General features: G+C 46.2%; 1 protein-coding gene across 3 annotated transcripts in view; it reads right to left on the bottom strand.

Annotated features, from left to right (window-relative positions):
* Rhpn2 (rhophilin Rho GTPase binding protein 2) overlaps positions 1 to 13,111 on the bottom strand; it is a 65,920-nt gene extending 52,809 nt beyond the window's left edge. For 2 of the 3 annotated variants that reach the window (XM_078032190.1, XM_078032192.1), the window contains exon 1: positions 12,702 to 12,860. In XM_078032190.1, coding sequence (XP_077888316.1) covers positions 12,702 to 12,770 — 69 coding nt within the window. In that variant the 5' untranslated portion in view covers positions 12,771 to 12,860. Of the gene's footprint in view, positions 1 to 12,701; positions 12,861 to 13,091 lie in introns of those variants that run through there. The other variant, XM_078032191.1, reaches the window with a different exon arrangement.
* Positions 13,112 to 17,691: the final 4,580 nt, after the last annotated feature.

Below are 17,691 nucleotides of genomic sequence, written 5' to 3'. Positions count from 1 at the left end.
TTAGAGAGTCTTTCCAGGATTTTTAGTGGATGCTGATCACAAAGGCACCCTCTGCCTCGCATGTGCTAAAATTCCAAATTCTTAGAAGGAAAGCAAACGTTCATCATAAACCATACTTTTGTACCACCATCTAGGCACAGTGAAACCTTACCAGTTAGAGAATGAGGAGTACACTCCAAGGACCAAGTTTCCAGATGTTAGCGAAGGCCAACCTTACAAAATAGCCCTTCCTATGGCACATATATTTTGTCAGGTTTTCTTCTGTCTCTCTCTCTCTCTCTCTCTCTCTCTCTCTCTCTCTTTGGACTGGAGATTAAAGATGGGGTGCGTCACCACAGAGCTATACCTCTAGCCCTTTTTATGTTTAGAGACAATGCTGAGGCTAGCCTCAAACTTGCCATCCCCCTGCATCATCCTCCAAGTCACTGGGATTACAGGTCTATGCTACCATGTCCAGTTTATAACAAGGTTTTATATGGAAGTGTGTTTTTTTTTATTTTAATTTTTTATTTTTTTGTTTTTTATTTTCTTGGCTGTGTGCCTAAGATGGGATTACTGGGTTACACCATTAATTCTATGTGACCATCAGACCATTTTCCAAAGTCACTATACTATTTTTACATTTCCGTTAGGGTTTCCACTTATCCATATCTCATCAATACTTGTAAGGGTCTTTGTATTGTATGTTTATGTGTGCAGTACTAGAGATCAAACCCAGGGCCTTGTGCATGCTAGGCAAGTGCTCTAACACTTAGCTACACTCCAGCCCTATCTTTTTTATTATAACTATGATAGTGTTTGCAGTATCCCACTGTGGTTTGGAACTGCCATTTCCCTGATGGTTAGTGATGATGAACTTGGGCTGGGAGTATAGCTCAGTGGTAAAGCACTGGGTCAGCATGCATAAATCATTGAGCTTGATTCCCCCTCACCAAAAAATAAAGTATCACTCTGCTCATTTCAGAGTCTACAGCTGGGATATGGGCCCTGAGGATTCCTGCACAGGTAAGGGTTCTGGCCCCATGTCAGTCTCCTTGTCCCTGGTCAGGTAAGCAGTAAAAGTCTTTTCACAGACTTATTGGCCATTAATAGATCTTCTTTGGAGAAATATCAATTCAGAATGTTTGCCCATTTCTGAGCTTGACTGCCTTTTTATTAAGTTCAAAAGTATTAGTTTTAGCTGAACGTGGTGGCACATGCCTGTAATCCCAGAGACACAGGAGGCTGAGGCAGAAGGATTGCAAATTCAATGTCAGTGTCAGCAACTTAGCAAGACCCCTCAATAAAAAATAAAAAGGAGCCAGCGGTGGTGACGCACCCCTGTAATCCCAGTGGCTTGGGAGGCTGAGGCAAGAGGATCATAAGTTCAAAGCCAGCCTCAGCAAAAGCAAGGTGCTAAGCAACTCAGTGAGACCCTGTCTCTAAATAAAATACAAAACAGGGCTGGGGATGTGGCTCAGTGGTTGAGTGCCCCTGAGGTAATCCCTGGTACCAAAAATAAAAATAAAAAGGGTTGGGGATATGACTCGGCAATAAAGTGCCCCTGGATTTAATATCCAGTATGGCAAAAAAATAAAAACAAAAACCTCTGGGCTGGGATTGTGGCTCATCGGTAGAGCGGTCGCCTAGCACGGGCGGGACCTGGGTTCAATCCTCAGCACCAAGTACAAATAAAAGCATTGTGTTGTGTCCATCTACACCTAAAAAAATAAATGTTTTAAAAAGAAATAAATAAAAAATAAAAACCTCTCATTCTTCCAATTTGCACGCTCATTATTAGTGATGGTATATACTTTTTAATACAGTAACCATCACTTAGATTTCTTTTTCAGTGAATTGTCTACTTGTGTTCTCTGCCTATATTTTCCTGGGGTATTTGGGTTACAATGTTTCATCCTATTAAGTTTAAGATCAGAAACAATGTTTCATTTAAGCCTAATGATGTGCTCTCCACCCCACACAGGTGTAAGCCCAAAGATCTAAGTCAGGACCACATTCTTTGTTGAAGCTTATCTGCGGGACTGGCAGCTGTGGCTACTCCCTGGGTGTGACCTGGCAGGCAGTATTCGATGACGAGATCACCCTTTCTCTCCAACTGCGTCACTGCAGTCCAGGCTCTGCACACACCTAGCCTCCCCAGCCTCACTCAATCAGAGCCACGCCCACAGCCCGAACCCCAGCAGGAAGAGGACAGGCAGGTTACCAAGGTTACTGCAGCCACCTTTCTCAGAAGTCCCCATTATCAGTGGCCTTTTGGACTGGTGAATCAGAAATGAATTACATTTTTCCTTCCACAAAGATTTCTCATTCTCACTTTCTAGCAGGTCATCACTATTCCCCACGCAGGCCCCACACCTAGTTTTCCCTAACTTTACAAAAACATTTCCTCCCAGAGTTCAATTCACACAGATATTCAGAATCTGAGTTGGGATGAATCTTGAAGTTAGTACATTTTAAACCATTAAACAATCCCTTATTTAAACTTAAAATCAGAAAACTAATTATCTTTTTTTTTCCAGATATAAGATAAAATTGGCCTTAATGTTAAACTAATTGAACATTAAAGGGGTAAAATAACTTGTGGGTCTCTTTCCTTTCCACTTCCGAAAAGGGCTGGTTCAATTTGAATCAGAATTACATGGTTCACCAGTGCTCTGTTTTATTTTACAAAGACACTTTAATAACTAATTCTTTTATGTACATTCCCAGATAAGCAGCCATCATAGCATACGGATAAGAGCTCTTTCCTGCTCCTATACTTTACCCAACTTCTGGAATCACTCCGCCCTAACCAGCCCACAGATGCAGGGTCAAGTTTCTAGATAAGGCATAGGAATGCTTGGGATTAGATCTGACTGAGTAATTGGACCCAAAACCCATTACTTCTCACTGACAGGTAGGAATGCTGGGCCCTGCTAAGAACATCAGAAATGCCCACCGGGCGGCTTGGAAATTTTCCTGTAAGGTAAATCTGGGCAAGACATCCAGAAAAATCCCCTTGTATCATCAGAGGCTGTGAGTAATCAATCACTAGACCCTTCCAGGGGGTTCTTTTCCTAGGGAGCCCCTCGGTGGTTACCCACACATTTCTCCTGCCTGGTATTGCCTAGTAACAAGGCCCTAGCCCTGCATACACAGCTTCCAGCCCAGGCCCGACAACTCAGTGGCAGGGTCTCATTCACACAGAAATGTAGAGTGGGCCCCAAAACTGGAACACAGGCTTGCACCAGGAACCAGGGGCACCAATTGAGTTGTCCCGTCCTCTAGGGTCACTGCTGACAAACTCCTATAACACAGTAAGACTTTCTTCTACACAGAGTCTATTAGGTTCTCTTCCCAGGATCAGGTCCAAGCATTTCCATCAGTCTTGAAAATGTGAAAGGATGGTTGGACAGCAACCACCAAGAAAAGCAAGCACTGAGGGACTCTTCGGCATCATCGCTAGCTGTGTGGACATCTCCCAAGGGTTGGACACCTATGTGGACCCTCATATGTTGGACACAGCACCTCAGCTCTCACAGCTTTGAGACAAGGTGAGCTACTCGAGACTCAGAAGGAAGTAAAGATTGGAGTAAAGGTCTGCAGCTCAAATCCTTCCTGCTCCTTTGAGATGAGCTATGAGGCAGACACAGTGGTAGGAATGTGTGCAGATGCTGGGGCAGCTTCCCCGCCAACCCCCAGGCATCCCTCCACGTGCTCCCTGGCTCAGGGCGGCCCAGCGTTACCCCACATCCTTTGCGAAACAGTGTGATCCATGCCCTTCTCCCACTGTGGAGCCATGATGGTCGGGGTGGTAAGTACCTGTTCTCTTACCCGCTTTCCAAGAGGAAGAACCATCTGACTTATGCCTGGCCAGTTGGAAAGGCATGTCCCTTACTCTACGACTGGTTCAGGGATAAGCACATGAGACGTGACAATCAGACTCAATCACAGCTCATCAAGAAGTTGCCGTCACTTGGGCACAGTGGCACCTGGCTGTGATCCCAGTGACTCAGAAGGCTGAAGCAGGAAGATGGAAAGTTCTAGGCCAGCCTGGACTTTTACCAAGACCCTGGCTCAAAATAACAAACAAAGGGTTGGGGATGTAGCTCACTGGTAGAGCCCACCTGGGTTCAATCCCCACTACTGAATTGAAAAAGAGGCCCTCCTTGGCCTTAAACCTAGAAAGATAGAAGACTAGATGGTAGTAGCCATATTTCCAGCAGTAGGGCAGTATCTCCCCAGAAATGGAACCACCCTAGACCTGAGAAGACAGCTTTAGTGACAGCATTTGAGCCCTTGATCAAGCCAGGCCTGAAGTCATTCCTCTGGACTTCTCAGTTACAGGAGCCAATTCATTCCCTTCCTTGCTTAAGCTGTTCCCTCTATTATTATTATTATTGAGGTTTAATTTACATATAATACACAGATTTTTAAGCATACAGTTCCAGGAGTGTGGACAAATGTGCATACCCGTGGAGCCATAACTCCTATCAAAATATAGAACACTTCCATCAGTCCTAGGCAGCCCACACCCTGACATCCATCACCACAACGTTTCTATCTGTTCTAGACCTTTGTAAACAAAATCGGATAGTATGCATTCTTTTGTGTCTGGCTTATTTCACTCAAAATCATGTTTTGAGATCCACCAAGGTGGATTCATTCATCAGTGATTCATTCCTTTTTTAGTACTGAGTCAAATTCCAGGGATGTGTTTACCTGCCTAAGCCTCTTTAGATTGAAAATTCCAGCACCCGCAACTAAAAAGGTCCTAACTAGAATACGTTTACCTAGACTGAAAACTTTTTGTGTCAATGTACACACTCCCATGTCCTCAGAGTATTGTCAGACTGTTCACTTGTAAGGCAAGTATTTAATAGCAACACCTAAGCAAAAACTGGAGCCTCACTTAATTTGGAAGAAACCAGAGATTCCAGTAAACACTGACATGGCCAGGCCATCTAGAAGGTCGACTGGAGGAACAGGGCAGCCTTCCGTACCCCACTGGGGGCCCACTCATGCAGGGCCTAGGGCCAGCCTCCTTTTCAGCCTGGGCCACCAGTGGGGACCCATCTTCCATACAGCCAAAGACAAAGCCCACATGTAAATGTGTTTCCAGCAAATTCAAGGCAAAGTACAAGCTTGGGATGTAAAGGTCAGGAGTAAAACCCTAGCATGTGGGCTGGGGTTGTAGCTCAGTGGTAGCACGTGTGAGGCACTGGGTTTGATTCTCAGCACCACAGGAAAATAAATAAAATAAAGGCATGCTGTCCACCTATAATTACAAAATTTTTATTTATTTATTCATTAATAAATAAAGGTACTGAGTCTGTCTACAACTAAAAATGTAAAAAAAAAAAAAAAAACCTAAAACGGAGCATATGTGTAGGGACAGGACAGGGCTGGGATAGCTCTGGGCCCGAGACCCTCATATAGGCCACAGAGGAGGACAGGTGCTTTTACTTGTTTCTCCAGCAAAGATACTTTCTCAGCCTTTCTCATTTCCTTCTGGTTATGCAATCCCTTACTCAACCACCAAACTCTAGAAAACAGAATTGTTTGTTTATGGAGTGGTCAGAGCTGTCAACCAGAAAGCACAAAAATAGAATGTGATACCCTGCAATACACACATACATCTAATTTAACTTTTCACCACACTGGAGAATCAGGGCAGGCTGGATGAGGAGAATCTGTTTTTTCCATGTCCAAAAAAAAAAAAAAGAAAAAGAAAAAGAAAACCATGAATTTTGCACTTGTAAATAGCCCTCCTGCCCTTCCAGGATCTCTGCCAGCTTGGGGCCGGTGGTGGAGGGGAAGGCCCAGCTGCCTCCCTCCAGCATCCCAATCCATATCTATGGGAGTGGGGGAGGCATGAGGCGAATAACTAGAGACTCCCTGCAGTGAGTTTTAGAAATCTGTAAAAATGGGGCTGGAGCTGTGACTCAGTGGTAGAGCACTTGCCTAGCATGTGCAAGGCTCTGTGTTCGATTTTCAGCACCACATAAAAATAAATTTAAAATTAAAGGTATTGTGTCCAACTACAACTAAAAAATAAATATAAAAATGAAACAAATCTGTAAAAATGCCTACTGTGTGCCAATCACTATAATTTTTCAACATACTGAATCGCAAAGCTTTTACTGTGCCACCCACTATACCCAAAACCAGCAAAATCTCCATGAGTCAAATGTTTTTGCCAGACCCAGCCAATGTCCTGCTTATTCCAATCAACTGTTAACCACAGTTAACGTCCTTGTCTATAAGATGTCTGTGTAGTATGGGTGGGAGCTGGTATTTGTATGTGACTTTGAATTTGTGCATTTCTGTGATTAACTTTTTAACAACTTACTTTTTTTAAAGATTTTTTTTTAAAGATGGACACAATATCTTTATTTTATTTATTTATTTTTTATGTGGTGCTGAGGATTGAACCTAGTACCTCACAAGTGTGCGGCAAGCGCTCTACGGCTGAGCTATAACCCCATCTCCTTCCGTTACTTCTTAATGCAAATGATATTGGAGAAAAATAAATGACATCTGAGTTGTTTTGATCTCCTGCCCTTTTCTCTTCTTATAAACAAATGGAAACTTGGGATTTTTCCAAAGGTTTAAGGCCATAATGAACTCACTGGAAAGGCCAAAGAGACATCACTCACATCATTCACCATGGTCGGCCGGTAGGTCAGTCTCTCTGTCTCTGTCTCTCCTCCCCCCACCAGGCTTCAGGAAAAACCCTGCTCCCAGCCAGCACCCCCTGCTGCCCTCTCTGCCAGACACCCAGTCCTCTGCCTGAGCTGCACCTGCAGTTCCACTGGGCTCTGTGGCCACCTCCAATGCAGCCTTTGTGTCACGAGACTCTAGAATCAGAGCCAAAGGAGGAAGTGTTGATCAGGATAAAGTCAATGCCCAAGAGCATCAGGTGGTGTCTTGGCTACTGTCCAAATAGCCCCAGGAAACAAGGGACATTTACAATGCTATAGCTCATCACACTGACTCTCCTCTGAGTCACCCTGAAATTTTCTGTTTCTGCCAGGGGACTCCTCTTGGCCAAGCTCCCACAGTGTGAGAAGTATTAGGCAGGCCCTCTGGACTGTGGGTGTGCACCTGGATATCTGGAACCCTTAGCAAGCCATGAGCAGCCTGGGTCCAGTCTGGCCTTTCAGACCTGGCTTAGCCCATGGAGGATTACCAAGGGTTAGGAACAGGATCACCAACTCCCAAACCCCTCCCCACCTGGGAAAGGATTAAGACTCCCAACAGCTGTTGAAAGGATGATACCAATCCCTAAGAAAGCTGGAGTTGCTTATCCCCAGTACCTATGCTGTGCTTGGTGGACTTGGCCCATCAGTAACATGCTTCCCCTCGCACAAGCTGTGCTCATAAATGACACACACAAGTGTCTAACATGCAATCAGACTCTGCTCCCTGCTAAGATAAACCAGGAGGAGATTCTGAGCTTGAAGGGGGAAGAAATTCTCCTTCCTTCTCTGCTGGAGCCTCCAGGAAGCCCAGAGTAAACAGGGGCCATAAACCAGGACACAATGAACCCTGGGGCCCTGTCCAGCCAGCCAGTTTCTGTGAACAAGAAACAACTTCTTCTGCAGCTCTTGAGTAAAAACAAAGGAGTTAAATTCATTTCGGGGCATTTGTGTTCCCTCAGGAAGAAGAGGCAGAGATAACAAGTGACAATGCTGTACTTTGTACTGATTCCTTCCATGTGGTGCTAAAACCTTCCATTTAGGGCCTTTCGACAATCCTGAGGAAAGGCTTTCTCTATTTATTTCCCCCCCCCAGCTGGTGTTCTTGTGGCTGAGAACTAGTTTTCCTGGGGGGTATGGGAATTACCTCTCCCCCAGGGGCTATTAGGAATCTGCTATCAGGATGAGCCTCCTAAAAATTTAACATTACTGTGCATTTACCTACAGATCAGAGAACATATTCTTCCCAGACTCTCAGTAGGAAAAGCATAAAAACCCTTGGGGTGTGGGGGTGGGGTGGGGGGAGCTGGTAGTCCTTTTAAGAATTTATAGTAATCTTATGCAATTATACCTCTATTTAAGTATAATAATTTAGTGAGAAAAAATACAGTGAGAAGTCAGAGAGAGACATGATGTTGTGATACACCCCCCCCAATTTTTTTTTTAAATTTAGAGGGGGGGGGGCTGGAGTTGTGGCTCAGCAGTAGAGTACTTGCCTAGCATATGCGAGACCCTCCCTCAGCACCACATAAAAATAAATAAATAAAGGTATCGTGTCCAACTACAACTAAAAAATAAATATTAAAAAAAGACAAAAAACAAGAGGACAGGGTTGGTAATAATGGTGTCCATGCCTGACCTGGGACTAACTTTCTATCTTCTAGCTCTGTACAGCCAACTCCTACATGACCCTCCAAAAGACCCTAATTTAAAAGGTATCTCCCCTTCCCCACCAGTAATTATCTTGCACATTTAGGAACCAGGGTCATCCAGCATAAGGAACTTTTAATTCCACAAAACACTGCTGTAGCTCTCCTGAATGAAGCTTGTGGAGGTACTCCACTTCTTGCTGTGAAATAAAGCAAGGGAAGTCCCTCCTTTTCAAGCCTAGCTGGAGCTAGCTTCACAAAGCATCAGCAATGGCCACATGCTTGAGTTGTAGGGTCCAAGGGCTGGGGGTTGGCTCAGCTATAGAGTGCTTGTCTAGCACACTGAGGCACTGGGTTCAATACCCAGCACTTAAAAAAAAAGAAAGTCAGGGTCCGGTGTATCCCAGAACCTGGTGAGGGTCAGGTACAGAGCTTTTCTTATTATTTTTTTTAATTTTTTTTTTTTTTTAGTTGTAGATGGACACAATATCTTTATTTATGTGTGTGTGGTAGGGATTGAACTCAGGACTTTGTGTATGCAAGGCAAGTGCTCTACCATTGAGCTTACAGCAGCCCCAGCACAAGGCACAGAGCTTTTTTGAGTATATTTTAAAGAAGAGGGGAAGAGAAGGCAGGGTGAAAGAGAAGCTTGATTTTAGTAGAAATGAATTTGATCCTGTGTGCAAAATCCTAAGTCCAAAGTCGTATGATGTCCTGACCGCTGTCCCTGGTTAGCTCAGCCTCCCAACCCACTCAGCAGCAGCTTCCAACACTTACCTCCCCGGCTGACTCTAGGACTCCTTCCCAGCTTGTTCTCTTTCTCTCTGAATCTCAGACTGACTCCCCACCTAATTTCTTCACCTTTAGCTTTAAAAGATTTTAGACTTCCTCATTCTAAAACAAGCCTGCAGGGCTAGGTTGTAGCTCAGTGGCAGAGTGCTTTGTGTAGCATGTGAAGTCCTGAGTTCCATCCCTAGCACCACAAAAAATAATGATAATAATAAATAAAGCCAGGCTTAGTGGTACATGCCTGTAATCCCAACTATTTGGGAGGCTGAGGCAGGAGGATAGGAAGTTAAAGGCCAGCCTGAGCAACTTGTGGAGACCCTGTCTCAAAATAAAAAGAGTTGGGAATGTAGCTAAATGGTAGAGTGCTTGCCTAGCATGTTCAAGGCCTTGGGTTTAATCCTCAGAACAACAACAATAATAAAACAAAACAATCCTGGCTTCTCTCTTCTCTTCTCTCTTCTGTGTCCCTATCTCTCTCCAGCAACTCTCTTCTCTGCTCTTCCCCCACACCATGATACACTAACTTTGGTCCCCAGCCCTCCTACTACTCATTTTCTCACAACTCCCTAAGGGACTAATCAAAAACTCTCCAGTGCTCTTCTGGATTGTCAACCTCACCCGCCTGCTAACAAGACTGCTTCCTTAACACCACTGCTCTCCTGGCTTGCTTGCTTCCACCTATCCCTTAAGTAGAGGTATTATTCCCTTCTGCCCAGGTCTTGTCAACCTCACCAGCCTGCTAACAAGACTCTGCTTCCTTAACACCACTGCTCTCCTGGCTTGCCTCCACCTATCCCTTAAGTAGAGGTATTATTCCCTTCTGCCCAGGTCCCTTCATTCAATATCCCAAGGCTCCCGCACTGGTGCCTCCCAAAGCTGCATCTCCAGCCAGGAGCAAGCGGCTGCCAGGTCCCTGGTGCACTGGAACCCACTTGGATATCCCAAAGGTGGCCTCAAATCCACCTGCTCCCCATAATTTGGAGTCCTGCCAACAGTGCCTTCTCCACCATATCCAACCCCATCAGTTCTTCCCACCCCTGTGCACACTGCCTTTGCCCATCATCCCTCTTCATTGGGATCCCTGCCTTTGATATGAACCTCTCATCTGAGTTGGTGCATAAGCTGGTAGGAAGGACTGGTGGTGGAGGTTGTGACCACCCAGCACATTAAAACAGACTGAAGTCATCAGCAGGCTGTATCAGAGTAGGAAAGGCAAAGATGACTGGGATAACAGGGGGCTAAATGGCCCCAACTCTGCCCTGCCTGTCTCTACCACTGCCTCTCAGCCACCCCTGACCCACTAACCACTCAGCTGTCTGAAGGGTCTTCCTCTGACGCAAATCTCACATGTCTGGGATTACTTTAAATGCTTCGGTGGATTACCAAAATTTCGTGGGTCCTTAGGATGTATGACCCTGAACTGCCTAATTCCCGCTAGCACTTTCACATCCAGAGGTATTTACAATTCTATGCCTTTGCCTAGGCTGACCCTCTACCTTAAGTGCTCTTCTTGACCTGTGTAACAATCACCCTTCATCCAGGGAGCATCGGTTCTTAAGTTCTTAAGTCAAAACTGTCTCAGGTCACAGATCAGGAAAGAGTCTAAGTCAACACCATTTCTTTTCCTCATGCAAAGAACACTCTTTGGACTGTTGTGGCTTAACTCAGTCACAGCATAATGATCATTACAAGGTCTCGTGTTCAAAATAGATGCTTCTCATGGTAAAGCAGTGATTCATCTGATTTTTGCACCAGAGAACCTGCATCTGGAAAACACCCAACCTCATATCCTCTCCCTTTCCCTGTGCATGTCTGTCCTCCCCTGGACTCACAGTCCTGGATGGTTCCCCCAGGAAAACCTGTTCTGGAAGGTTTGGGACCATCACCCTCAAAGGTGTGCTCCATCATTCCTGGCATTTCCCCCCAAACACTGCCATAGGTCCACAAAGCCACTTGTTCAGAAAACAAGACAATCCAGAGAGGAACTAAAGTTGCAGGAAGACAGCAACTTTCTGGAGGCCACAAAGCACTTTTGTGGGGGTGGCAGTCAGGCCCTGGGGCACTAGGACCAACATCTGGGATTCCCAGGCCAAGCCTCCTTCTGCAGTTCTATGGCCTGTGATCCTCTGTCCCGAACGCCTCACATAATTAGAAGTTATAATCCTGTAATTCCATGATGACATCTTTGAACTTAAATATACTGCAAAACAATTTTTTAAATGCTAAAAGCAACTTAACAAAAAAGACTTTTTCCCACTCTGTCCCCACCGGTTTCCAGATTCCCCCTCCTATCCTGCTGTCACTGCTCCTCACTAATGAGAAAAAGCCCAAGTTGTCAATATGGAATGGACGAAGGAAGATGCCAAGACTGTTGGTGAACTGAATGGCTAGGTTTTAAACAATTAAGAATTGATTGTTCTGGGGAAAACAGTTTCACTTCCCTATTTGTAATTATGATCATATCTGTCATAAAAATAACAAGGACAATCTCTCAACCCACCCAGTGATCTCAGGCCAAGCTCCAATGGCTATGTTTTGACTCACCCAGGACCTGCAAGGAGGAAGGTGTGGAAAGTGTCTTTGTGACTCCCGGCTTTAAAGCATCTTTCTAGACCAGGCCCTGGCACCTGTAGGTATCCCAGCGTCCCTACTGGTACGGGCTGGGGTAGGTTTTTTGGTTTTGTTTGGCACTGGGGATTAAACACAGGTGTGCTCTACCACTGAGCTACAATTCCCCAGTCCTCCTTATTTTGAGACAGGATCTTGCTAAATCCTTAAAGATGCCTCGAATTTGTAATCCTCCCGCCTCAGCCTCCTGAGTTGCTGGGATTATAGGCTTGCATCACCATTCCCAACCTTGGGACTGAATAGCTATTACCTCCGGGGGAGCAGGCAGTGTTGAGTGCAGAGGAGCGCCTGGACTAGCTAAGAGCCCAGAGCCCGCCGCACTCACCCGCCGGGTTTCTCAGGCAACCAGATAAATCCGCTTTAGCATAAAGCGAGAAGGGGCGAGACCACCGTGCTCAGGCCCTCCAGGGCGAATCCGGACAAATGAGAAGGCGGCACCCGAGGTCCCCTTCCCCCAGCTGCTATCTTCTACACACTAAGAAGTCGAAGAGGAGGACACTGAAGTATTTTGGAGGGAAAAGGACAACGCCAACCCGCCCGGGGTGGTCTTTCCCTCCCCACTCGCGACCCCGCCTAGCGCTCCGGGGGCAGTTGGGCTCCGGTCGCAAAGCGCCTGGAGGCCCAGGGCGCCAGCGCAGCCAGTCACAGGTCCTTTCTCGGGATACGCGGAAGCACCCTTCAGACCCCGGACTCTCGGCTTACACCTGCTCAGGGGCGGCCCCCTGGACCCGCCCTCCGCAGCCGGGCTGCCACCTGTTCCGGGCGCCCGGTACTCAGCGGCCCGTTTTCCATCTCCCTCCCTTCTCTTCCCGCACCAGACCAGAGCGCCTCCCCGTCCGGGCCTCGCCGACCCCGGACGCGCGCTCCCGCAACCCCCCCACATCCTGGGGGTAGGAGGTCTGCGACCCTCTCAGACTCGCCGCCCACCCGAAGCCGCCCACCCGAAGCCGCCCACCTTTCGAAAGTAGTCGTCGTTCTCTTTCTCCAGCGGCTGGGGGGCCGCAGGCACCAGCGCGTGGGTCATGGTGGCGGCGCGAGCGCGGACGGTGGACTGAGGTTCAGCGACCGCCGCGAGCCCCAGAGGGCGCCGGCCCCGCCCCGCCCCGGAGCCCGCCCCGCGACCGCCCCTCCAGCCCCGCCCGAGGCCAAGTCCCGGAGCCCTGGAGACCCGACCGACCCCGCCCCGGCCCCCAGGCCCCGCCCCCAACCCCGCCCCAAGAGTCTGCGGGGTCGGAGCTGCGGTCCTTTCCAAGTGCTAGACCCCGCCCGAACTAGCGCCCGGCCATCCCAAGATCTGGGGCCCCTGTCGCGCCGCCCTCGGGACTCAGAGTCCAGAGGCCCTAACCTGGGCTTCGTTGTTAGCTCAACCCTGTGAGCCCGGCATGGCGCCAGGGACAGTGCAGAGGGTCTTAGCTGCAGCAGTGAGGCGCAGGCTGGGAATTCGCCCCTGGAGCCCAGGGAGTAAATGCGGAGGGCTAGTGGTCTCTATCCCCAGGAACACGGACCAGACCCGACGCCACGTCTGCACCTCTGGTCTCTGGGCAGTGAGGTCAGGCAAAGCTCTGCGCAGAAGGGGACCTTGGGGCCGAGTGGGGGACTCAGCGCCACCGAGCGCTGACTTGAGCTAATGTCGCTGCGACCAACCTCAAAACCCCCGAAGCTGGGACTAAATGGATATCTGGGGGGCGTTGAGCGACGGAGCCCTCCACGAAGGAACTTCGGGAGGAGTTTTGTGCCCAAGAGACTTGGCGGATATCTTTGAGAACGTTTCTTAACCATCGATTATTCCAAACCTCAGTTTTCACATTTGCAAAATGGGGGGTGATTAGTCTTTCTCAAGCTGGTCGAGGGTATTATGCGATAAAGGGTAGAGATGCACTTAGTTTTGGAGGAAAAAGGAGGACCCCTTGGATTAGGGTTCGCACTTGTCTGTCCCCGCCCCACCACGAGAGGTTAGACAACTCCGGGGTCGAATAGCCTGGCAGAACCCGAAAACCCGAACCCGGAGTCCCCAATCCGCGGAGCCAGGCCCCTTCCCATCCGAGTCCTGCAGTTACTACCTCCCCCTCCCCCAACCAGGGGACACTTCCGCTGCAGTCCCAGAAAATGTCCCAGGTAAAACACAAAATCTATTTTTAAATCAAGCCAAGGGTTTCCGTATGTTTTAAGTGCATTAGGGGTTGTTTGAGAATTTTAAAACAAACAGTGGCAACAATCAAGTAAATGTTAAAAAAATAAATGATTAAAATTTTAAATCCACCTGGTTCCTGCCGGGCCCGTGAAATTTAACAAGGCGTTTTTTCAGAAAGGGCTCATTAATTCTAAGAGCTTGCGGAGTACTATCCAGTTCAGGTTGTTTGGGAAAATGATTAAAAAAATACTTCCCTTCTCTGATCAAGAGCATCCTGGGCTAACTCTCTAGTACTCTCCCTCCAAAAAAAAAGAAGGAAAAAAAAAAGAAAGAAAGAAAGAAGGAGGGTGGAAAGGAAGAAAAAGTTGGGTGAGGTGACGTCCGCCTGTAAACCTGGCAACTGCGGAGGTGAGCCAAGAGGATTCAAGGTCAGTCTGGGCAATTTAACCTGTCCTGCCTTAAGAGAAAAAATAAAACAAGGACTGGGGTGTAGCTCCGTAGGTCGTAGAGATCCCCCGGGTCCAATCCCAAATTAAAAGAAGAAGAAGAAATCTCCCTACTCTGTTAAAGTCTGACGCAAGTATCAGGCTAATTTCAGCATACGTCTGTCACGCTGCACTTAATCCATTTCCCTGGAAACCTGCTCACCTGGGGCTGGAAATTAAAATAGCCATTTCAGACGCAGCGCGGTGGTGCAAGCCTGTGATCTCAGCTACTGTGGAGGCTGAGACAGGAAGGTCCAAAGTTCTGGACAATTTAGAAAGACCTCATCTCAAAATGGGCTGCGGATGTAGCTCAATGGGAAAGCATTAATAGTCTTCCGTAAGTTATTTGTTTTGTTCAATTTTTTTTTATTATTTTAAAAGGCAACTGTGCCATAACCATAAGTTTAAAAAAAAATCAAGAAAAGGAAAAAGAGAAACCAATGGTTTTTTGTTCTAACAAGAGAGACTTATAAAAGTCAATATTGGGGCTGTAGCTCAGTGGCAGAGCACTTGCCTAGCAAGTGTGAGGAACTGATCCTTAGCACCGCACGGAAAGAAAGAAAGGAAGGAAGGAAGGAAGGAAGGAAGGAAGGAAAGAAAGGGAAGAAAGAATGCTGTCCAACTACAAATATAAAAAAAAAAAATTAAAAAGTGGACTGGGGTTGTAGTTCAGCGGTAGAATGCTGGCCTAGTATGTGGTGCTGGGTTCAATCCCCAGCACCACATAATTAATCAATTAATAAGTTACTTAATTAAATTAAGTGGTGGGGAAAAAAATATATTTTTTTAAAGTGAATATAATGGAAACCATGGTCCATTGTTTAATCTAGCCTGATGTTGTTGCCTAAAAAGCTCAAAAGAGCTGCTGCTTTGTTATAAAGGAAAAAAAGTAAGAAAAGGAATCATGCTATTAAAGACACACCAATCCTTCCTAACACTATTTCCTGGGCATCTTCATAGGTAAAAAAGCACCTCTCTGGGTGAATCCCAACCAGGCATCTATTCTCTGGTCACAGGAACTATCTGAGTATCACTCCTTCAGGCTACACAGAATCAATCATATACCTTTAGACATTCTCATGGAAGGGGGACCCAGAGATCTCATCCCATAGCTCTGATCCCATTGTGATCAGGAAAGAGAGCTTCTGCTGACCCAGCAAGGGAGCAACATTTAACCTTTTATTTGTCAACCCCATTTGGCAGACTGTGGGACAAGAACTACCAATGAATTTCTGCTCCTAACAAAAAAAAAAAAAAAAAAGCTAGGGCTGACATTTCTGAGACTGGCAAAAGATTAAAATCTCAGCCCCAAACAATGATTTTGCCAAGTCCTATTTTACTGTTTATTTTAGATCATCAGTCTGCAGTCCAGGGATCTGATTCCTTCAAGTACGTTGTGAGTTTTGTTGGTGTGGTGGTGCATACCTGTAATCCCAACTAACTGGGGGCTGAGGCAGAGGGATCACAAATTCTAGGCGGGCCTGGTGATTTAGCAAGACACTGCCTCAGAATAAAAAATAAGAAGGGCTGGAATGTAGCTCAGTGGTAGAGTATCAGGGGGAAAAAAAATCATATCTCACCTCCTAAGATGTGCTTGTTGACTAAAGGAGCATTGGCTTCTCTGGGGACAGCCTGATGTACTCTTGGGGAATCTGATGAAATTTGCTAAACTAAATGCAGAAATAGAAGGAAATTGCTATGGTTTGGGTATGGTTCAAGTGGGTTCCCCAAGGGTTCATGGGCTAGAAACTTGATCCTCAGTGTGACAATATTGAGATGGGGGAACCTTTCATAGGTGGGGCATAGTGCAAAGTAATTAGGTCCTTGGGGAGACATCATGCCAGAAGGGATTAATGCCGGTTTGGTCTTGCAGAGTAAGTTAGTTCTGGACAGGGTGGGTTGTTGTATAGTAAGGTGGCCCCATGTACTTTGTTCCCTCTGCATGTGAACATTTCCATCTCTACCATGTTGTGACCTAGCCAAGGGAATTCATATCAGAGGCCAAACAAATAAGAACACCCAATCTTCGATTTTCAGCTTTCAACATTGTAAGCTAAACAAACCTTTTTCTTTATAAAATATCCAAGTATTTTGGCATAGCATCAGAAAATGGACAAACAATATGTATTATAAATTATGGACCAAATTTTGCAGTTTTTTTTAAAAAAAAATTTTTAGAAATTTAAACCATACAGTACCATGGAGGAATAGCTACTAGAGAGGGATCCATTGAATCCAGGCACAACTGTAATCTCAGTGACTTGGAAGGCTGAGGCAGGAGGATTGCAATTTGGAGGCCAGCCTCAGCAATTTAATAAGACCCTCAGCAATTTAGTGAGGCTCTGTCTCAAAATAAAAAATAAAAAGGGATGTAGCTCAGTGGCAGAGCACCCCTGGCTTCAACCCCCCAGTACTGAAAAAAAAATTTTTTTTTTTTTTAAAAAGAGAGGGATGGGAGCTGGGTGCAGTAGCACACTTGTAATCCCAGCAGCTCGGGAGGCTGAGACCGGAGGATTGCAAGTTCAAAGCCAGCCTCAGCAACTTAGGGAGACCCTATCTCAAAATAAAATTTAAAAGGGCTGTGGGTGTAGCTCAGTGGCCAAGTGCCCCTGGGTTCAATACCTTGTCCTCCTTAAAAAATGCTCTTATAATAGTAAGAGTCACTTACTTGTATTCTTATTCTGTGCCAGGAAGTATGAGCATTTTGTGTGTGTGGTCTCAGCTGGTCTTGTCTTCTCATACCTCAACTAGGCAGGCACTTTATTATCCTCTTTTTGCAGAAGAGAAAGCTGAAGCTCAGAGGTCACCAACTTGGTAAAGGATAGACTCAAGGTTGTTTGATTCTACACTGCACACTATTTTACCCCTTCCCTTGTGATTTAAAAGGAGAAGTATTAGCCAGGCGTCTTGGTCAACACCTCTAATCCCAGCTACCTGGGAGGCTGAGACAAAGAGAATTGCAAGTGTGATGCCAGCCTGGGCAATTTGACAAGACCCAGGCTCAAAGAAATGGGCTGGGGTTGTAGTTCAGTCTTTAATAACATACAGGAAGAAATAAAGAAAAGAAAAAGAAAAAAATAGAGAGAAAGAAAGACAAGGCATTTTGACAAATAGGAATGAAGTGATTATGGGTTAAAAATAAATGAGCCAGGGCTGGGGTTGTGGCTCAGTGTAGCGTGCTCTCCTAGCATGCATGAGACACTGGGTTCAATCCTCGGCACCATATAAAGTAAAATAAAGACATTGTGTCCATCAAAAACTAAAACATAAATATAAATAAATAAAACAAAACTGCAGATGTAGCTCAGTGGTAGAGTACTTACTTAGCA

This window comes from Ictidomys tridecemlineatus, chromosome 15 (genome assembly GCF_052094955.1).
Source record: "Ictidomys tridecemlineatus isolate mIctTri1 chromosome 15, mIctTri1.hap1, whole genome shotgun sequence".
NCBI lineage: Eukaryota > Metazoa > Chordata > Mammalia > Rodentia > Sciuridae > Ictidomys > Ictidomys tridecemlineatus.
This window is presented reverse-complemented; position numbering and strand designations above follow the sequence as displayed.